The 23,865-nt window shown below is 38.6% G+C and overlaps 1 protein-coding gene across 25 annotated transcripts in view; it reads left to right on the forward strand.

Moving 5' to 3' along the window:
- The window catches only part of MECOM (MDS1 and EVI1 complex locus), a 630,714-nt gene that overhangs the window by 550,005 nt on the left and 56,844 nt on the right, over nt 1–23,865 (forward strand). For 11 of the 25 annotated variants that reach the window (XM_012099708.5, XM_012099727.4, XM_012099711.5 and 8 more), the window contains one exon: nt 17,673–17,807. In XM_012099708.5, the coding sequence (XP_011955098.3) occupies nt 17,673–17,807 (135 nt within the window). Of the gene's footprint in view, nt 1–14,145; nt 15,033–17,672; nt 17,808–23,865 lie in introns of those variants that run through there. The other 14 variants (XM_012099725.4, XM_060394057.1, XM_060394052.1 and 11 more) reach the window with 4 other exon arrangements.

The raw sequence follows: 23,865 nt of genomic DNA on the forward strand, positions 1-23,865 counted from the left end.
TGGGTTGGGAGTAAGCACTCTCAATAGATCACAAATGAATCACAACCGTTAGTGCTCTTTACAGAGAAGACTGTGTGGTCGCTCCAATGAAATGTTCTGTCCTACAGGAAGATGAGTTAATTCATCTGGAACAACGTTAGTTCGTCAAGGTTTGTGGTTTATCTAAAGATCAAATTCCCGTAATTTTGTACGCCATCTGATTTAATGTCCACTTAGTTTAGCGGTTAGACAGACATCAGCAGGCACAGCATAGGAATCCAATATCAAAAACTGGAGAAAAGGCCAGTTTGATTCTTAAACCTTTAATTCAGGCATTGGTGGACTGAGATTAAATGACTGCTTTTCTTTCTCCCAGGGAAGTACATATCTAGATAATGCCAAATCTTATTAAGAAGAGCCTAAATAATATAAAACATTACATGTAAATATGCCCATCGTAAAATCTGTACTTTCTAAGGGCTTTTAATGGAAGAGGATAAAAGGGGTGGGTTCATTCTAAGATGAAATTACATTCCTTTTGAAGGTTTTCATACCATTCTTGGAAGGTTCTCAAGTAAAATTATAACAGTTCACAGGCAAAGGATCAATTGATGAGATTGATAAGGTAAATGATAAGGCAAATGATTACCTAATTTCTTTGTGAGGCTGATAGACCTTCCAAACACTTTCAAGTTGAATGAAAAGTTGATGCTTGATTTTGTCTCTCTTTATCCATGGCTATTTTTCAGTTACAGTTTTGGTCAAGAGTGATAAGAGTCAACTGATGGAAAGGTATTTAGGGAATACTTACCAGTTTTTAACTAGTTTCAGTTTTGCTGAAAGAAATGCATGTAATAAAAATATTTATTTCAAAAACTGTTACCCTTAGGTGTTCCATGGAAGGGGAAAGGGGCTTTCATACATGTTTAAATATCTTTATTGATGCTCCATTAAACAAGCCAAAATATGTTTCTTTACCGAAGTACTTCTTAGACATCTATTTTGGTTCAGTTCAGTCACTCAGTTGTGTCCGACTCTCTGTGACCCCATCGACTGCAGCACACCAGGCTTCCGTGTCCATCACCAACTCCTGGAGCTCACTCAAACTCATGTTCATTGCATCCATCCAACCATCTCATCCTCTGTCGTCCCCTTCTCCTCCCACCTTCAATCTTTCCCGGCATCAGGGTCTTTTCAAATGAGTCAGTTATTTGCAACAGGTGGTCAAAGTATTAGAGTTTCAGCTTCAGCATCAGTCCTTCCAATGAATATTCAGAACTGATTTCCTTTAGGATGGACTGGTTGGATCTCCTTGCAGTCCAAGGGACTCTCAGGAGTCTTCTCCAACATGACAGTTCAAAAGCATCAATTCTTTGGTGCTCAGCTTTCTTTATAGTCCAACTCTCACATCCATACATGCCTAAGTTGGTGCAAAATTAATTGTGATTTTGCATTGTTGAACTTTGCTATTTGCTATTGGAATGCATTCTTAAATAAATGTGGTTATGCTATATATTCTTTTAATGTGCATTTCTCACTTCGTTTTTTTTTTTGTTAATGACATTACTTTCTATTTATTTTATATTTATTTTAGACTAGGGAAATGATATTAGACAAAGAGCAGATTTGAGCGACTTTCTTATTCTAGTTCAAAATAGGTCATAAAGCGGCGGAGGCAACTCACAACATCAATCAATAATGCATTTGGCCCTGGAACTGCTAACGAACGTACAGTGCAGTGGTTGTTCAAGAAGTTTTTCTAAGAGACGAGAGCCTCAAAGAGGAGGAGTGCATTGGTGGGTCATTGGACGTTGATGATGATCAATTGAAAGTAGTTATAGAAGCTGATCCTCTTATAACTACATAAGAAATTGCCAAAGAACTCAAGGTGGCCCATTCTACAGCTGTTCAGCATTTGAAGGAAATTGGAAAGTTGAAAAAGCTCAATAAGTGGGTACCTCATGACAGAAAATTTAAAAAATTGTTGTTTTCAAGTATTGTCATCTCGTAGTCTATGCAACAACAATAAACCATTTCTCAGTCAGATTGTGACCTGTGACGAAAAGTGGATTTTATATGACAACTGAAAACAACCAGCTTAATGGTTGGTCTATGAAGAAGTTCCAAAGTACTTCCCAAAGCCAAACTTACATCAAAAAAGGGTGATGGTTACTGTTTTGGTGGTCTGCTGTTGGTCTGATCCACTACAGCTTTCTGAATCCTGGTGAAACTGTTACATCTGAGAAGTATGCTCAGCAAATTGATGAGATGCACTGAAAAATTCAATGCCTGCAGCCAGCATTGGTCAACAGAATGGGCCCAAATCTCCATGAAAAGACCCAGCAGTATGTTCCATAAGCAATGCTTCAAAAGTTGAATGAATTAAAAAAAAAAAAGTTGAATGAATTAGGCTATAAAGTTTTGCCTCATCTGCCATATTCACTTGACCTCTTGCCAACCAGCTACCACTTCGTCAAGCATCTCGACAAATTTTTGTAGGGAAAATGCTTCCATAACCAGCATGAGACAGAAAAATACTTTCCAAGAGTTCCTTGAATCCTGAAGCACAAATTTTTATGCTACAGGAATAAACAAACTTATTTCTTGATGGCAAAAATGTGTTGATTTTAATAGTTCCTATTTTAGTTAATAAAGATGTGTTTGAGCCTAGTTATTATGATTTAAAATTCAGAGTCCAAAGCCGCAATTATGTTTGCACCAGCCTAATAGACTCTTACAGCACTTACCACTTTGACATTCATTGTGAGGCTCCAAGAGGGAGCCTCTTAGAATTTATTGTTGTTGCATAGAATAAGCCTCTTTGCCTCAGTTGACCACTGAACACATTTTCAGGGAATACCTGGTAACAAGACATGATGAGAAAATGCCGGTGTGAAGCATGTTTTATGCCATCAAACAGCTTTGTAAGTAGATCAGCAGATGACAGAAATATCCCAAATGACTCTAAATATGAAGACTGACTAGTAAATGATTTTCATAATGAATACTGTAAGAACTTCAAGAAAAGGGGCCTGGAGGGCTATGGATGAGCTCAATAAATAGAACTCTGACTTCTTGTTGATCTATTGTTTCATTTCAACATCTGTGAGTGTCAGAGATAAGTAAAATGAAGTAAAATAAATGAACACAGTTATAAGAGCTTCTGCTCATCTCCCTGGCTGTTAACTAGAGTTCAAAATTTGAGTAGAAGGAAGAATCAGACAATGGGCCTGGAAAGATAAACTTGGCATCCACTTATAGAGAAGATTGCATTTTGAATTAGGAGCTTTATTTTCTAGAGAATTAGGAACGCTTAAGAGTTTTTATTAGGCACCCCACTCCAGTGCTCTTGCCTGGCAAATCCCATGGATGGAGTAGCCTCGTAGGATACAGTCCATGGGGTCACTAAGAGTCGGCCACGACTGAGCGACTTCACTTTGACTTTTCACTTTCATGCACTGGAGAAGGAAATGGCAACCCACTCCAGTGTTCTTGCCTGGAGAATCCCAGGGACGAGGGAGCCTGGTGGGCTGCCATCTATGGGGTCACACAGAGTCGGGCACTACTGAAGTGACTTAGCGGCAGCAGCAGCAGAGTTTCTATTAGTATGGTTTTTCTTTTTCTTTCTTTCTTTGTTTTTTTTTGTTTTTTTTTTTTAGGTAAAGCAAAACATTGTCATAACTCTGTTACTCAAGAAGACTAAGATTTGGTATAAAGATGCCACAGAATTCAAGCCTAAAGATAAGGTCCTCCATCAAGGCAGTGACCAGTGGGAAGGTGAGGGCCCTAGAGAAACAATTTAACTGTCAATGACTGCTCACTGGGGATAAGGAAAAGGGAGACATGGCAGATATTGTCCAGGGTTGGTACCTATATAAACGGCCAACTTGAATAATTGGTACAGAATCAACATGGGTGGGTAGGGGGAACAACAAAGTGCTCCTCCTGGGAAATAGCAGTGATGGAAATGTCTATCTCTAGTTTCCCTAAAAGAGAATTACCAGTGTATCAATTGATTCCCGTAGGGAACAGTGGTAAACAGTCCAGTTTACATAGATATTAAATATAACAATGCCTGATATGCTTGGCTGTCCTTGCATCACAGTTCAAAGGTAGTTTAGCCTATTCTGCAAAGATGGTACTCAAGATGTGAATATGAAAGAAGCTTGATTCCATCCTTAAGAATCTAACTATGCCATGATCAGTTGTGTCTGACTCTCTGCCACCCTGTACACGGTAGCTCACCAGGCTCCTCTGTCCATAGGATTTTCCAGGCAAGAGTACTGGAGGGGGTTGCCATTTTCTACTCCAGTGGATCTTCCCAACTCAGAGATTAAACCTGTGTCTCCTGAGTCTCTTGCATTACAGGAAGATTCTTTACCTGCTGAGCTATAGAGAAAACAAGAGAGTTCCAGAAAAACATCTACTTCTGCTTTATTAACCATGCCAAAGACTTTGACTGTGTGGATCACAACAAACTGTGGAAAATTCTTCAAGAGATGGGAATACCAGACCACCTTACCAGCCTCCTGAGAAATCTGTATACAGGTCAAGAGGCAACAGTTAGAACTGGACATGCAACAATGGACTCGTTCCAAATTGGGAAAGGAGTACATCAAGGCTGTATATTGTCACCCTGCTTATTTAGCTTATAGGCATAGTACATCATGCGAAATGCTGGACTGGGGGAAGCACAAACTGGAATCAAGATTGCTGGGAGAAATATCAATAACCTCAGATATGCAGATGACACCACCCTTATGTTAGAAAGTGAAGAGGAACTAAAGAGACTCTTGATGAAAGTGAAAGAGAGTGAAAAACCTGGCTTAAAACTCAACATTCAAAAAACGAATTCATGGCATCCTGTCCTATCTCTTAATGGCAAATAGATGGGGGAAACAATGGAAACAGTGACAGACTCTATTTTCCTGGGCTCCAAAATCAATGCAGATGGTGACTGCAGCCATGAAATTGAGAGACGCTTGCTCCTTGGAGGAAAAGCTATGACCAACCTAGAAAGCATATTAAAAAGCAAAGACCTTTGCCAACAAAGGTCCATCTAGTCAAGGCTACGGTTTTTCCAGTGGTCATGTATGGATGTGAAAGTTGGACTGTAAAGAAAACTGAGAGCTGAAGAATTGATGCTTTTGAACTGTAGTTTTGGAGAAGACTCTTGAGAGTCCCTTGGATTGCAAGGATATCCAACCAGTCCATCCTAAAGGATATCAGTCCTGAATATTCACTGGAAGGACAGATGCTGAAGCTGAAACTCCAAAACTCTGGCCACATGATGTGAAGAACTGACTCATTTGAAAAGACCCTGATACTGGGAAAGATTGAGGGCAGGAGGAGAAGGGGACAACAGAGGATGAGATGGTTGGATGGCATCACTGATTTGGTGGACACGAGTCTGATGGACAGGGAAGCCTGGTGTACTGCAGTCCATGGGGTCACAAAGCGTCGGATAGGGTTGAATGACTGAACTGAATTATCTTACAATGACCCTTTAAGGAGGATCACTGACTATTTTAATAATGGATACAAAAAGCATTACAGATAACAACTGTAAGTAAAGTCGAACTGGCTGTCAACCAGGAGAGAAGCACAGATGTGTGTGTGTGTGTGTGTGTGTGTTCAGTCACTCAGTCATGTCCGACTCTGTGTGGCCTCATGGACTGTAGCCCGCCTGGTTCCTATGTCCATGGAGTTTTCCAAGCAAGAGTACTGGAATGGGTTGCCAGTTCCTCCTTTAAGGGATCTTCCCAACCCAGGGATTGAACCCAAGTCTCTTGGGTCTCCTGAATTGGCAGGTGAATTCTTTACCACTACTACCACCTGGAAAGCCCTGAAAAGCACAGATAATTAGGGAGAAAAGATAAAAAGGTCAAACCTGGTTGGTAGGGATCGGTGGGCACAGAAAAAGAGGTGACTTTGAAGGGATAGATAAGATTTCATCCAAGATAATGAAGGTAAAATAAATTATAGTCTAAGGAACATTAATGATTATAATTACAATTACATTAGTAATACCAGTAATAATAACAGCTATTTCTCATTGATCATATGCTATGTGCCATGCATGACCCTAAGTAATTTATATACATTACCTCATTTCATTTTCAGAAAATAGAATGAGTTTATACTGAATTGTGAGGCAACTGAAACCCACTGAAAAATTTTGAGCAAAGGAATGAGTAATAGCTGATGCTTGGAAAAATTAACAATGTTGAGCATAAACTGATGGGTGGGTGAGTGATGGTCAGAATGGGAAGTCATTGTGATAATTCAGACTAGGAGGTAACAAGCATCCACACTAAGCATCCCAACTACAAAGAAATGAAAATCAAGGACCTGATACATTTTGCCAACAAACACCTATTGAATATCTACTGCATGTCTGGCATTATGTTAGTTCATTTCAGTTTGGTCGCTTAGTCGTGTCCTACTCTTTGAGACCCCTTGGACTGCAGCACGCCAGGCCTCCCTGTCCATCATCAGCTCCTGGAGCCTACACAAACTCTTGTCCATCGTGTCGGTGGTGCCATCCAACCATCTCATCCTCTGTTGTCCCCTACTCTTCCTGCCTTCAATCTTTCCCACCATCACGGTCTTTTCCTATGAGCTGGTTCTTTGCATCAGGTGGCCAGACTATTGGAGTTTCAGCTTCAGCATCAGTCTTTCCAGTGAATATTCAGGACTGATTTCCTTTAGGATGGACTGGTTGGATCTCCTTGCAGTCCAAGGGACTCTCAAGAGTCTTCTCCAACACCACAATTCTTTGGCGTTCAGCTTTCTTTATAGTCCAACTCTCACATCCATACATGACTACTGGAAAAATCATAGCTTTGACTAGATGGACCTTTATTGGCAAAGTAATGTCTCTGCTTTTTATTATGCTGTCTAGGTTGGTCATAACTTTTCTTCCAAGGAGCAAGCGTCTCTTAATTTCATGGCTGCAGTCACCATCTACAGTGATTCTGGAGCTCCCCAAAATAAAGCCTGTCACTATTTCCATTGTTTTCCCATCTATTTGCCATGAAGTGATGGGACTGTATGCCCTGATCTTAGTTTTCTGAATGTTGAGTTTTAAGTCAGCTTTTTCACTCTTCTCTTTCACGTTCATCAAGAGGCTCTTTAGTTCTTCTTCGCTTTCTGCCATAAGGGTGGTGTCATCTGTATATCTGAGGTTATTGATATTTCTCCTGGCAATCTTGATGATACTATGTTAGAGGCAGAGGCATTATGTTAGGCTCTGGACAACAGAGACAAACAAGAGAAACACAATTCCTGCCCTCCTGGCACTTCAAGTTCCCCAATAGGACACTGTAGAGAATACATTCCCCGGCCTCAGTAACAAATATTGACTGAAAAGTAGTCTTGGTGTGTGTATGTGTGTGTGCATGTGCATACCTGGCCTTCTACCCCAGTTTTTAAAGCTCTTGGATCTCAACCATATTTCACCTCTGTCTCTGAATTCTCTCTCTTACTGATTGGCAGAGACCACAGTGGGTGGGACAGAGCAAACCCAGCTGCAAGCCAGACAGAGACGGACATCTTTGGGGGTAGCACAGCTTGAGAGAAAAAAAACATTTTTCTTAAAATTCTTCTCTCCATAGGTCAGGGTAAGGATTAGGGCAACTGACATTGGAATGGAAGAAAGAGGATAGAAAAATACTTATAGTTTTCTGTTCCTTAAAGTACAAGCCAGACCATCTTCCTTGTTGCGTGTGGATATAAATCTAGTCTAACCCATCATACAAACACAAAAACTGTGAAACTCAGTGTTCTGACCTGTTCCCATGAACTCAGAGCAGCTCACACTCAGATTACCCAATTTATTTTCCCAACACTCTTAGTAGGCTGATATTATGAAACTGTCATAGAAACCAACTCAAAGGTTAAGTGACTTACCCAAAGACACACAGTGAGGAGAAGAAACGGGAGCAGAGAAAGGTCTTCCAACTCACTTTTTCCACAATATTATGGGTCTAAAAGCACTCTGAATGGTGTTCTAGAGCCTCAGGAAAGAAGCTGACCCTGGATTTATTACATAATGTGCTAAATGCTATCTTGAAAGACTGACTTAATTTAAATTGATAAAATAATAAAATATGAATGCCTAATGGTTGAGGTTAATTCCAAAAGCCTTAATTTAGTGCCTTAATTCTTTGGTCTAAAGTTAGGAAGAATGAGGGATTTGGCTTTTTGAGACTAATTATAATCAAGATAGTAATTTTTGTTCAGTGATCTAAAAATGCTTATTATCTGAACAACCAGATAGATGTGTTATGTTTTACTATGAATATTTATTTCTCAGTGTTATAAATATATTTACTCATCATATTTTTCTTGAATGTGTCTTTTAATGTATATGCATCATTGCATTAAACAGCTCAACTTTGGGGGAATAAGAAAGAGAAAAATAATGATATTGTGTCTCTTTTTCCTCTATCAAAATTTTACTCCAACATATTTTATGAAAGTTTTTATTTTATCAGTGTTTTCATTTAAACTTGGTATAAATTTTTTGTTGTTGTTGTGCTTTTGCCACAAAATAACCACTCAGCATAATAGCTTAGGACTGAAATACATCAAAACAGCGCAACAAAAAATATTTAAAAATGGCAACCTTAATTGGAGTTTCAGAAATAAATCTCTGAGTGTAATAATTTATTCCCTAGAGCTGTTGTCTCAGCAAAGTATTTCATCTTAGTTTCTGAAGAGCTGCTAGTCATTACTAAATATATTTAAAGTTGAAGCCAAAGAAAAGATCACATTTATTCTGGTCCAACTATATTTATGAGATACTCAATGGTTAAGAGCATCATCTGCATTTTTAAAAGATCAAATAGGCGATTATGTTTGTGTAGTTAATTAATGAAAAGGGAAGTAGGTAATGATTTACTCTGAAAACTTTTCTATCACAGTATCTGGGATCCCATGCTGGAAGGACAATAACAGGGTGCTAATTCTGAACGCACATAGGGCCGTCCGACAAAGACATGGAGATTTGTAGGAAATCAACCCTCCAGCAGTCCTGGCAAGCCAGACTGACCCTAGCAAATGAAAATAATCAAAAGTAATTAGAAGCGTGCTGGACTACTCCTCAGAGAGCCGGGCGGGAGAGTAAACATGCCTGAATCCTTGAGCCACTGCAAAGGCCCATGTCTGAGCTGTTAGGTGCCCTGACCTTGTCCACATAAAGATGTGATTTATGAAGTGCAGGGCACAGCAGCAGGGCTTCTGTCTTCTCCTGGAGAACCAAATTACTGAGGTGGAGATTAACATGCTTTCAGTCGGGCCCATTTCCAGACCAAGGGAAATTTTTTATTTACATTTTTTTTACCTTTAATTTCCTCTTTTCTTTCTTTCCTTTTGTAAAAAACAGTTCCCCTACCCATATAGATTAAAAAGAAAAAAATCAGACAAAGTTCATCAAAAGGAACAAGAAATCTCTCGCCCGAGCAGTGGTGATAATGTATGTTGGAGATCTGACATGCAGACATTCAGAGCTCTTTTTGTTTGTAAACTCTTATTGTGCACCACTCTTTTGCTGGGTCGACCTACCCAGCATCACAGAATTCACTTTTAGGTTTAGGGAGTCAAGCTTGTGGACTACTCTGATTAAAATGTATAAATTAAAATTAAACAAAATATTCTCTTTGATTCCACAGCTTTCCGATCTAGTTTGTCTTGTCTAAACATGATGTTTCATTACAAGGTTTACCTATTAAATGAAAAGATTTGACAGAAAAAATTGTCGGTGGTCAAGAATTTGGGGCAAAGATAAAGGAGAGGCAAATTGGAGCTTCTGTATTGGGAGAAATATTTATATGTAAATTAGTGGGAAGTCTCTTGGGTCCTAAAGACACACTTGTATTTTTTTTCTTATCTTTGTCTCAGTTAAGTTAGGTAAGATTTTACAAAATCCTATTCTGACATGGAAAAGGAAGCATTGATTTTCTTTTTAAACACACATCAATATCCATACATGAAGCTAATTTAATTAGCAAGCAGTTATTGTTCAGCCAAATGTCAATTTCTCAGATTATTTCATGCTTCTTGATGTGAACTGTATGCAGCAGGATTTAACAGGATCTCCGTGAATGAAACTGCACTTGAGCAATGTAAAAATGCACTTGTATGTTCTTGAAAAGCTTAAAAAAGGAAAAAAAAAAAAGAAAGAAAGAAAAAGAAAAAAAACAGTGTTAAAACAAAAATGTCAGGCTTGGAGTTCAGTGTATATTTAGCCTCCTCAAGAAAGCCAAAACTGCAGAATTAAGGGAACTCTACTTAGGCTGAGGTTATAAAGTGCCTTCCTCTATAAACTAAAAACATAATGTCAGGGTGAATGGGAACATACTTTATTAACTTTATGGTATTGAAAACTGCCAGCAAGTTGTCTTGTTTTTAAATATTGTCCTCTGCAGAGTGTTACAGGGCTGTTTGTCCACAGGAAGCCTATTAAAAGTGGACAGTGCAGTCATTTCATCTGGCTTTGGCTGGACTGCTTTTCTTTCCTTTAATGATGTGCTGGAATGTACCATGCCCATAGGGTCTCCATTAGCAGAACTTTTACTTCTGGGACAACCATGAAGTTTGAGGCTTAAAAGAGGCATCAGCTTACAGTCTTGTGGGAATCACTTGAATACTGGAGCACTAACTTCTTACTGCTTTAACTAATATATTGACTTATTTTAAATAAACAGTTACACAATGAAGGCAGAGCCAGTGGCCTTATTGGAAATCTTTGAGTCTTTTCAAGATTCTGCAGTCCATGCAGATAGGGGGAGGAAGAAAGGGGCCTGAGGAGGGTTAATGCCCTTTTCAGACCAAGAAGAAAACACACTAACCTCTCCCACCCCAACCCTTCCATCAGCCAAAGGTAGATCTTTGCAGCTCCCAGAAATCTATCACGTCACACTCCAACCTCATATCTTCCAGTGCCTTTTTCCTGGTAAACAACAATTAACAGAACAGGGCAGAAAAGTCAATTGGTCTTTTTGGGAAAATGTTCTGAAAATATGATTCTTTTTTTAAAAGCACTGCCGACAAGTCACTCTATATGTGACAAATCACTCCCTGCTTTTAAGCTGTACATTTGTTGTGTGTTCTATTCTGTCCCCTTAATATTTAGATCATCTGTGCTGATACATGTTTGCAAATTAAAGCTGGTTTGAGATTATAGTAAAACCATTATTTTTAATAGCCCATTTCAAGGGCAACGCTAAACACTGCAGAACCCGCATGTTACTGATTACTGCTGAGCAGACAGCAGCTTTTGCAGATTAATTTGTAACTGGGAACTACTGTAAACAGATTTCACCAGAAATCCCAAGGAATAAAGGAAATTGGTGGTGGTATTTGTCTCCTTATATTTATTTATTGTTTTAGAAACCTCCTGATGGAGAGCGAGTTAACGCGGAAGAAAAGCAAGCCCCCCTGCAAAAACCTTTTCCTCCCGGCCCTCCGGCTCCTCTCTCTCCATGTCACTTCTGATCAGGAGAGGCAGGTCGGGGTCTTCTCCTAAAGGGTTATTACTGAAATAGCCAGAGGCTCCTTTCATGAGAATTAAGGCTCTTCTACCTACTCTCACATTTCAGGACCCCATTTTTAAACTTCAAGTTGTGTCGTCAGGAAAAAGCGAGGTGATTGCCTTTCCGTGAAGGTATAATCAAAGAGGGGAGGGGTGTGTGGGGGAAGGAGAGAGAGAAGTAAAATTGAGATTTGATGTTTGCCCAGGCCTTTCAGTCTTTCTCACAAGTTATTCAGTGGAGAAGAAGACTGATGATGATATTAATAAAATAATGATGATGAGGCTAAATAATCGCCTCTCTAGATCAATCTTTCAAGGACTCAGAGAAAGTGTTAACTCTTTTGGCTTTGTCTGGGGAAGCGAATTTGATGCACAGAAATAGCCTTAGCTCAAGCTGGTGTCTGCCGGTCTGGACCGCAGAGTGCACCGGTACGGGACTGAGGCTCCGGAAGGCATGGGATCGCGCGCAAGGCGGAGGGCAGAGCCCAGCTGCCCGCGCCCGGCGGTCGGCAGCCGGTTCACCTGGGTGGCTGGAGGCCGCAGATACCGCAACTTAATCCGGGTCACAACGCCATCTACCGGCTTGACGACGCATCTGCAAGTACCCAGACCTTGAAAGTCGCCCCGCCTTCCCCCACCCGAACCCAATATAAGGGGAAAAACTTGGAGGCCCTTTCCACGAAATCCTAATTTAGCCAGGAGCTGCCACTGATTCCATACGAACTTTTGTTTATCCGCCATCATTTCCTCCTTTTCAGAGCAGCTTTGTAAAGGGCAAGGGGGCGGGGGCCAGAGGCTAGGGCGGGGGACTGGGGAGTTGAGCTCTCTCAGACCCCCTGATCAGGCCGCACTGTCTGAAGCAATCGGTTCCCCCAGATTACTTGTATTTAATACACAATGCATCATAAAACAAATCCCTCATCCTGACAGGAAGAAAATAGAACAGCTCATAGCTCGAGCCGGTCCAATTTATGGCTAAATTAAAAAAAAAAAAAGGCTCCTACAATGGGCAAGTTGAGGAAGGGCAGGAAATCAATGGCAGCAAACCGGGAGCTCTTAAAGGTTCTCAAGCGCCGAACTCTATGGGAATATCTGACCGGGTTTTAGGTTATTTACAAAGGATTTTTCCTGTCCTACCTACCACTGCTGTGCGATTTTCCCTCAAACAATGGCCATTATCTGAAATAACAGTTCAATGTCACAGATAACAGGCCACCGAAACGAATTAGTCACCACCTCTTGTCATTTTCTCCCCCTCCCCACATCCCTCCCTTTTGTTACTATTTTTGTTTTTAAATCAGCATTTTGGGGAAATATAGATCGACTAGATTTACACGTCTATTTGCACTTAGAGAAAACAAAAAGGGACTTGTACCGTCTCTGCGTGAGCAGATGAAGTGGAACATAAATGCGCTTTCCATCCTCTCTCTTCACCCCGCCCCCTCAAGTGTCCCTTTACTTGCTTACTTTGCTTAACTTTCCATTGTTGAGCTAAGTTGGATTTTGCCCATTTGTTTTTATGAATGGAGTTTGTGATTTAAAAAAGCGTTTATTTTCATTTAACCGGTGGATTTCACTAAAATTTCTAAGCTTGGCTAAAGTAAATCCATAGACACTTTTTTTTTTTTTTTTTTGCCATGCATTCCCTATAGTCTTTCTTCCAGTGTTGTTTCTGGAATGTGTTGATAAATACAGAACATATATATTAGAAAATCATTAATCACCGGCTATTACTTGTCCCCTCAAAAAACATTCATGAGGTTAAAAGTTAAAAAATAATCTGAGTTATCAAAATTGCTTAATTCTACTTTGGGACGTTTATGATGTTTTAGTTAATGTATTAAAGAATATGATAAAAACTCACGAAACAATTGTCACCCTCTCTCGGCCCATAATAGGCTATCTGGGGAGATTATATGCAAATAATGTTTCGGATTTTTAAAGTCCTTATAAGAAAAATATGATTTAAAAAGTAGCATGCTCTTCTGCTGACCTGTGATGATGGAGAGAATAGAGTACGAATTTCAATGATAATAATAAATACTTAGCAAAAAACTGTAACCGCCTTTTCCAACTTTTTAGGCTACTGTTTCCTAAGAATTTCTAAACTAATGATATTTAGCATGAGCCACAGTCTCTTTACTCTAAACCTCTTCACCCCCTCCAGCGCCCCACCCCCATTCTCGGAGCACACACCCTCACACCCCGAAAACACTTTTCCACCCCATCACTCCCATCCCCCAATACACACACACACACACACACACACGCACACGCACACACACTTGTGCTTTCAGGACACCTAAACAGAGGATATTTCCCTGGGGAAAGAAATCCTGCCTGGCGAGATCTCCCCATTGGTTGTTTACCCGGAGAAATCTACATGTTTAAGGGGGATGGTGCATCCGTAATCAGTCTGACCCTATAGGACTGAGTCTTAGCGACCTTTTTGTGACCTCTCCCGCCAGAGGAGGCTGCTGTCACTTTAAAAATTTACTGAAAGAGGAGCCCGTCTGGCTTCCGATCACTCTGGGGCGGCGGGAGATAGCTCCCTTTCTCCCTCGCCCCGGGTTCTTTCTGGATGGCCGAGCAGATCCTCTTTAAAGAGACAGTTCATGAAATAGAAACCCGGCGGCTGAGCTAGGAGTTGCGAAAGGGGACGATCCCGTGAGGGTCTACGACCAGGAAAGGCGCAGCGGAGGATCAGAAAGGGGGCTAGAGCTCCCCTCGCCTCCCCAGGCCCCCCACCTTTTCAAACTCTCCTCCTCCTGCCTGTATCTCCCCCCCCCACCCCTCTTTTGGACCGGGAGAAAGAAGTGGAAGAAGTTTTAGTGGGTTTCAGATAACTTTCATTACACATCGGGCTGATAAGAGCAAGCGAAAGTGAGAAAAGAGGGAGGTGATGTGAACCAGAAGGAATAGCTCGGAGCTCATTTAGGAAGGGGGAAAAAAGCCAAAACACACCAAACCCGGGTCACCCAGACAAGCGGAGACTTCATTTCTGGTCTTAAAAATACACTGTTGGCGGACAATAAATCTGAAACGCGTGGTCCTGGCGAGCAGATCCTAGAGACGGACAAAGTTATCAAAGACCATTCGGAAATCGAGACTCGAGGCTTTTTTTTTTTTTTTTTTTAAACATCTCGAAATGTGGCTCGGGATCGTATGAAAGGATTTTCGTGCAGGAAAGCTGGGGGCTGCTGATTATTTTGTTTGTTTTAATTCTTCTGTGATTGCCTTTTATTGCTGAGTTGAGGCCATAGAAATCTTAAGGTAAGAGAACTAAAAAAAGAAAAAAAAAAGTCTTGGCGATATGCATAGTTTGTTACTTGGGACAGTTTCCTGCCTTGGCACCCCTTCTCCGGGGCGCCCCCCGCCCCCAGCCTTCTTTTCCTACTTGCCCGCTGCCTCGCGGAGCCCTGTGCTTATCTACGTTGCCGGGACTGCCGATTTCCTTGTTCCTCCTGTGCAACGGTGCGGTCTGGACGCGTCTCCGGGGTGGGTCGTCCGGCCTTCGGTGGGTCTCTCTGCCGGCTGTCGGCCCTCCTTTCCTCGCGCTCTTCTCCTCTTTCCCCTCCCTTCGTGTGTCTGTCCGTCGGTATCAGGGACGCAGAAGGTGGGGTTGCCAAAATCTGAATTCCTGGCACCGGCCACGCGACTTTGGAGCCGCTTTCGGCCGAGTTCCACCTTGCCAAGTAACAGCTTTGCTGTCCAACATCGTGTGCTGCTTCGCGAGAAAGTCACATTCGGACCCTTTGGCTAGGTTATGGGGATTTTTTTTTTCTTTTGCTGTTGGTTTTTTGAAAGGGCCTTTCTCTAAAGTCCACCTAAAGGGAATTCTTTTTTTTTTTTTTTTAAGCTATCTTTGGAACTTGACAGCTTTTAAAAACACAGGAGTGTGTTAGATGAAATGACGGAAGATGTGTTGTTACTTTATTTTATTCAAGATTTCCGAGACGATTAAGACATTTGGGAGACAAATGCAGTTCTGTTAGCAAATCAAAAGCGAATAATTCACCCGGGGTCGGGGGCGGGGTGGGTTGAGGGGGGAAGGTTTCTGGAGAAAGTTAAGCTTTTGTCTTGGGGCAAGAATACAGGGAGTAAGAAAGTTAATATGTTGGTGAAATATTTGAATAATCATATTACATATATGTAAAAAGACATTCTTTGGAAATGAACCTATTTTTAAATTAATTTCACTGTTGACAGTGGCAATGGCAATAATGTTAACACGGAGTAAAATTACACCTAGTATTTTTATGTGCAGTGTATGCAATACTTAACTCTCTGCCCTCGCAAAAAGGGGAATGCTGGAAAGCTAGGGGCATAGATGATTTTTGACTTTGAAATTAACAAGTTTTCCACGTCTTTCTGCAAATATGAAATGGAACTGGTGTTGCGTTTCACTGACTTCACCCAATTTCCTTCATTAAATATTTCTCTAGTGTGTCAGTAGAACTGCTTTTTTTCCCCCCCTCATGCTAGTGGAGAAAATAAACAACAAAGATCAACCAGAAATCAAACAAACCAAAAAATAAAAACAACAATCTCAACCTTTTACTATTTTAAAGTGTGTATTGCTGTTGTTATTTGTAATACTTCCAGACATCTGAGGAGAGGGTGAATCTCAAATTGCCATTTAAGCTGCTCAGCATTGAGAGTTGATGAAAACAGCTTAAAGTTTATAATTTTATCAGTGAGAAATTGTTCAAATCTGTCCTCACTAAAGAGGCTATTTAATATAAACTTTTTGTTATTAGTGTGAAAGGTGTCCTTGAAAAAGACTTGATGTGTGTGGGTGTATATGTGTGTGTGTAGCAATTATTACTCCTATCTATGTTTCAATTTTTCTTTTTAAAATTGTGGGACTACTTATTGCCCTTTAATTGCCTCATGGCCAAAGGCATATTCATAATGCCTCTTGACTAGAGCCCTCAGAACACTGGGCTTCTTGAAGTTTGTGGTGAGTTAACCATTTGAATCTGTAACTGAGTGATTACTTGAATTCTGTGCAAAATTGCTTTTGGTCTATACACTCCAGAGTTTAGTTTTAACTTTTACAGGTATAGATACAGCAGAGTTCTGAGGGGGAGGGGGTTATTTAATTCATCAATTAATGTTCTGGACTATGTTGTTTAGTCTTTGATAGGAAACATCCTCAAGTTTGGGTTAACTGATTGACATTAACATTACCAGACTTTCTAGTTATTCACCATCAGGTCAACAACTCTGCAGCTTTTAATATTGGTGTTTAACAACATTGCTGCTAGTGAATCTGAATAGCCTCCTTTAAGTAGACACAACTTTAAAAATGGGCATTACCCATTTCAGTTTTAGTTTAATAGGTATCCTGAGTAGTGATTAATATTTAACATAGGTCAAATGTAAAATCTCATGAAAAATAACAATACATAACCATATATAATGATGGCAATTTATTACAAAATTTTTATATATTTTTTACTTGATCACAAGCTAGTTCTGATATTTAACTTACAAAACATTAAACTGAAATATGCATTGGCATAGGGTACCTAAAACTTTAGGTTGACATGTTTTGCACGAGTGTTTACCAGATATTTATTTTCATTTGTTTTTCTTTGGTCAGTAGCATCAATGAGACGACTCTTACCCTCTTCTTCAGATAAGGGTGTGATTTGTTTCATGGTAATGCGATACAAACTAAAAAGGAATTTGACAATATTTAGATTAAAATTTTTACATTGCATTAATTTAAAGTGCACAAATGTGAAAGTATATACTTACAAGGGAAGACTATCTTAACATAAAATATTGACTTCTACAGTTTAGAAATATTATGTTAACATATGGTGTTCAATTTTTTTTTTTTGTAAAAATGACATTGGACAAAATAGCACTGTTTTATGCAAAATAAGGAATCTGACATTTTTGAAACCAATTGATCAGTTTTTGTAGTAATTTACAATTGCTTTGTTCCTTTAAAAGCAGTACCGCTGCCACTTCTAAGATAACTTACTATTATTCCTTCTGTATTAATATGCATGATGGCTGACTTCTTTTCTCATAAGGATTCGAAGTAGGAAACATACATTTGAATAAAATATTTTCAAGCAATTAATTATTCTAATGAATGAACTGATACAGAAATCGATTGTTTTCATCTTCTTCTTTCTAGATCTTAGATGAGTTTTGCAATGTGAAGTTCTGCATAGATGCTAGTCAACCAGATGTAGGAAGCTGGCTCAAGTACATCAGGTTCGCTGGCTGTTATGATCAGCACAACCTCGTTGCATGCCAGATAAATGATCAGGTATGTTGTAAAGATTTTCTTGTCTTTCTTGGAGAGCACTAAAGTATCAGTGAAGCCTGAAGAATAAAAATAACAGTGAGTTGCAGTAGACCCTTGTGGCCTGTTTTTTGATATGGTGAAAGGTAATGCCCAAATATAAGATGCAGAATAAAGTAATTTTCAGTATTACTTTCTTTCAGTACTTCTTTTTTGGGTAGTTTATTCACTTTGTGCTAGTAAAACTTCAGAAATGCTCTAGTCTTCTGTGTATGACTGAATGATTTAAAAACTGAATACTACTTATTAATAGGTATTCTTTATCAGTTTTTCTTTGCCTTCATAATAAGGAGTCATTCATAGAAAGTACTGAACTAATCAAGAACACTGAATTTTTGCAGAAATTGCAAGTGATACAGTTGAAATATATAGATTTTATTTTAAATAGTAGGTAGATATAGATGTATGATCTATGTGTGTGCTTATCTGATTATGCATTTGGTTTGCTTAATTATAAACAAGAAACACTTCGATTAATCAAATACATTTTCTGTTGTTGTTGATGTGAATAGTTTAAAAGTATCACTGCTGGAAATTGCTTTATGGAAGCTCATGCAGTGAGGTTAACTTTAATAACAATAACTATGAAACAAGATCATGAAAATATTATGAAACATATTTTGCACTCAATAAAGTGAAGTTATGAATCTTGTAACTTAGTATGATAATACCTAAAACAACAAGAAGTTCAACCTGTTAATTTGTGTTTTATAAACATCATTGGGTTAGAATATAACTATACTATCATCATTTATTTCTTTTAAACCAATGGTTACCTAAATCAAATATGTTTCAAAGATCATATTAAATTGGTTGCTTGGCAAATCTACTATAAAAATCACCACCAAGAAAAAGAAAAGTTTAAATTAGATGTTTCCAATTGAAAGCTGGTAAGTAATGCTAGCGTCATATGCTCTATGACTCTATTTCAGTCATTGTTATGAGATTATTCTTTGGCATTTTACCAGCTACCAGATAATTTTTACTGACTAACCTGTATAAGAGGTAGTAAATTATAAAATTCACTTTAAAGTGGGAATCATTTAAAAATCTTCAACATATATCAAAAGTAATAAACCAATCAATTGGTTTTTCCCTTTGCCGTAAGAAAACAAGAGGCATTATTGGAACAAAGTAGATCATTATTAAATTAGCTATTGCTTATGAACAGAAAATATCCCAAGTCTATCATATGAGTTACTGTCACCATCAACAACAGACATTTTTTGAGCACTGACTGTTTTGTCGATGTGGGAAATACATAGGTATTATAAATGGGTGAGTTGTGCATGTGATGTTTCTTTAAAAAGTAACTTGAATACCTCAAAAGGCAGTTTTAAGATGAAATAATGTAATGATATCATAATAGTTATTTGGTATTCATATTTACTGACAACAAGAGCTATTTCCTTAAACAGATAGAACTATTGCAGGACTTGTGAAAAGATGGTTGAAGAATGAGACTTGTGGACAATGTATTTTTTTCATTTAATATTTATGTCTAAATTATTTTTATAAATATGCTTTTGTCCTTGGGAATTGTGATTACATTAAAAAGGGAAACTATTTTGTTATTCATAAGTATGAATTACTTTGCTTATTAGAATAGGCATTTATAATTTTCATATGGTTACTTTTGAGGTTCACATTGTAAAATGCATTGCTTTCAAAAGAAAAATATGCTGGTCTCATATCTTAATGAATAACATGTTTATGTATTTTAACTGAAGAATCAGGGAAACTAGCTAATCAGGAAAATCATAAAAGACCAATATTAGACATATACTATTATTTCTGTAAGTTCTCATTTTAAACTTATGTATTATGCTGTCAGAAATCTAAGATGGTAACAGAGTGCATATCAAATAACATAGTTGTGAAATTTACATTATATGGTCAAGTAAGTTCACCCATAAACAAGAGAGGAAAGTCAGAAGTAAAAGTCAGATTTGTGTGATAGGCATATATGCATACAATCATAGTTAACCCAGTTTACAAAAGAGAGCAGACACCAAAATAGTGTATGCATATATTATAAACATACTCATCTTTAAGTATATATGCATTTCTAAAAGTCATTTAAGACTGGCAATTCCAGTCAGCTTTGAAATGTGAATGTTGGACTATATACAATGATAAAAGAGCTGACTAAAGAGATTCTCTAGGTCTATTTTTTCACTCTTTTCCGTGAGGAATAGGAGCTGCCAAATGGTGAATAAGCATAACTCATCACTTAATGAACGCTCCCATTGTGTGAGATATTTAATATCCAGATATAAAGAGACACCCTAGATCAGGAATAATTATGAAACATGAACAACATCAACTCACCTGCCCAACACAAAAGCAAATGATGCACTCGACCAGAAACTGTAAAAAGTGTTTCTCTTTGCTCTGATTCTTAGACAGAGCTCAAGTTTATAAAATGAATTTTAAATAAGTCCTGGACTATAAAAAAGAAGAATTTTGGAGGAATCTTTCAACTGCAAGCTAGACCTGTGGTAATTAGGTTACCTAGCAAAGAAAGATGACCTAAATGACGTATCTTTACTTTTGCAAAGATATGCATTTTTAAAAATTCTAATATTAGATCAGTTTTATAGTGATGTGAAGGAGTTTTGTAAAACGTAAAGAATGTGTCTGCTGAAGATGATAATGCAGTTTGATAATAGTGGGACAGTCAGAACATGCATCCTGGATAAAACTCATATTTGATTTGTTTGGGGGTGATGAAGTACTTAGAAACAGCCTGGATTTTGTTTTTCAGGTAAAGTTGATAAAGGATGTAATCAGTTTTGTATCATAAAAACAAAGGCTATTCGGTGAACATTTTCCTAATACCTCTCTACAAGCATTTTATTTGAGAGGATTTTCCTGAGTTTAAATCTTCCAATAGATTTCTGCAAGTAGTTTTATTGCAGATTTTTTTTTTTTCCAGGCCAAAGTGAGCTTTGTGGCAGCTTTCTTTCTCGACAGTGCTCCCTAGAAGACTCAAGTTTTTTTGTTTTTAGATATCTTTTTCGTTACATGTTTTCAGAATTGTTGCAGTGACTATTTTTGGAGATAGAAATTCTGAAAACACTGGTGCCCTTGCTAAACCATAATTTCTAAGTAGCTGCAGCTTCTGACTAATATCCTTATTCCCCCTGAAAATATTATATTAACTATAGTAATTTACCTTTGTGAATGAAGGCTGCACCAAAGACACTAGTAAATTAAGTCATACTCCAGTCATAAAAGAGTAGATCCACTAAAAATACCCAAGGTTCTTTATCCTTGAAATCCTAAATATTTTTTCCCTTATTCCATAGTTTCTTTACAGTGTTACATAGCTACACCGCTCTGGCACAGCTTTTAGCTGGAAATATTTACTGAGAGAGACAATGCTTCAGTATAGTATTTTTGTATTTTAACGGTCTGAATTGTTCCTGGTTGTGGGTACAGACCCTGGCACTGGGAAGTAGATCAGGGCAGGAGCAGAGGCAGAAAGTTGGACGATGAAAGTTCTTTCCAGAAGAGGTCCTCAAGAGGACCAGATGTGCAGAGGAAGCATGAAAATGGTTTATTAATTATTTAGAAGTTTCATTACATATGGAAGCACTCATATGTCTCATGTCAGGTATACCAAACACCTAGATGATTTACTGAGTGTTTTGTTTTTTTTTTTTTTAAATCTGCATACTCTGATGTCCTTTTCTTTGACGTCTTGTCGATTCTTACTTTTACACCCATTTTGATGGAATGGATAGAGCATGTTGCGTTAGATCTGGTCTCACCCTACTCCCACCTTTTCCTCCATTCTTGGAGAAGTTTCCTCAGCCCTCCGTGTTGCCATACCCATCACCTAGCTTAAAGGCAAGAGGATCCACAACCCGCGCCCACCCCCCAACACCTCCCCATTAGGCCAGTTCTTATCTCGGACATGTTCACAAGCTTAGTGTACTTATGAAATAGCTCTCTGGACACAAGTTTTCCTCTAATACTTCTTCATGGTGAGATCATTTTGGTTGTAATCAGACAGATCGCTAAGGCCCTATTCTTGAAAGTGAACTTTTTCGACTTACACAGGACCTACCTTTCCTCTCGTGATTCCAAGAGCGATCTGGGCATGTACTTTGGGGTAATGTTTTATAGCTACGTATGTATTCTGCACCACAGAAAGGAACACACTTTTATTCAAGCTCCTGGCCTGCCCTAACATGGTCTACAAGTGGGATAAAGTTCTCAGGAACCCAAGACATTATTAATCTTGTCATTTACACAAGGTGATAAGTCCTTTCATTTTTAAACAGGCCCTTGACAGTTGGTATTTAGTAAGTACACTAAGAGAAGTCTGCTGTTCACTCCAAAGAAAGCGAAATGCGTCGATAAGAGATTATCTAATGCCCAATGTATATTTTGAAGAAAGAAGACCTAGAAGAAGGAGTGCCCCTCAGAGAATGCATAGTCAGAATTCACTTAAGGGATGCTGCCAGCTCCCTTGTGGTTGAGGAGCAGCAGCAAGATTCTACACTGTTTTCAGCTGGAATAGGCATTGTTCTCGTTTGTGCTTTACCTTATAAAGTTTTAACTGCTTCCAGGACCATCATGGCGAGTGGCACACTCGCCCTCCCTCTCCTTGGGTCCAAGTCAATGGTGCTATCAGTCTGCTGGGACACTACAACAGTATTATTATTGCAGGCTTATTATAGGCTCAATTATCAAGTTATTTTCTTTGGCTTTTAGGAAAAAAAACCCATGCCTGCATCATTCAATTAATGCAGTTTGTGCAAAAAAGCAGGGAAGATCAACCACATAAAAGCAAAATATAGTATCTTAGCCTCTTTCTACTTTTTAAACATGTTTGTGTCAACTGTCAGGTAATTTGTTAATTTGCTCTTCCTTTGCTAGGATTTCTGTCCGCTTTTTCTATGACCTCTTTTGATGTTAAAATTATTATTGGCTTTGGCCATTTTCTTTGCTTTGTTTTTAAGTCAAGTTCCACTTTTATACCAAAGTTATGTTCTGCTGTTTTAAGATGAATGCCAGCTGGCAATACCCAGAGACTGGCTTTGTGAACGGTGCCTAAGTGGACTTTGAGGGGATGTCGTCTGGCTGATAAGTTACTTCCTTCACCCAAAGACGAAACTGTCTCAGACATAGTTTGTCATTTGCTATTCACATGATAAAACAAATAACATGCCCTCCCCCCAAAAAAACTTCCATCATGTAATTGTGCCCAGCACACAGGCCTGTCATAGCACTACAGAAGGTAGGAATTTTTATGAAGATTGATAAAGCACGTAAGTTCACGAAAAAGATGATCTGTGCATTTTAAGTAGTTCATGTTTACATGTACCCAACATTTTTCATACAGGAGGATCTCAAAGCATCACACCCATACCAGAGTCTAGCTATTTCTGGAATAGCACCAAAAAGATAGGTGTCAGAATGCATCACAAGCCATCAAAGAGGAAAACGTGTTGGTCAAGAACACAAGAAATGTCTCCAGCCTAGTTAAAAACCCAAAGAAGATCTTTAGTTTCCTCTCTTTTTGAGCAGTCTGAAACTGTTAAGGATGATCAGTTTTATAGAGTCAGACAAAATGGCCCCATTAAAGACAGGTGGCTAAGGAATATTTCTTGTGAGGTCTATAGCGTGATCTTTAGAGGTTATTTAACAAGATGCTTGCAAAGCTTCCAGGCTGGTTACAAAACAAGCTCCAGGTCTAATAATATAGTGGATCTTTATCACTTGCCCTGTTCTTGCAAACTAGAATCAACAGGCAATTCTCTCTGTTTTATTTCATTCAATAAATTATACTTGGCTTTCTTTTCATGTTATTATGGAAGAAATAAAAATGTGTATGTGGGGGGGGGCTTCTTCTCCATTAATATTTTTGTTCTGAGAGTAGCTAGTATATATATATATATATATATGTATATATATATATATATAATTTTTTTTCTGGTTTTAAACCAGATACAGCAAGATTTACACCTGATGTTTCTCTGTTAATAGTTTCTAGTCTTTAGACTGTTAC

Source organism: Ovis aries, chromosome 1 (assembly GCF_016772045.2).
Source record: "Ovis aries strain OAR_USU_Benz2616 breed Rambouillet chromosome 1, ARS-UI_Ramb_v3.0, whole genome shotgun sequence".
In the NCBI taxonomy this organism is placed as follows: Eukaryota; Metazoa; Chordata; class Mammalia; order Artiodactyla; family Bovidae; genus Ovis; species Ovis aries.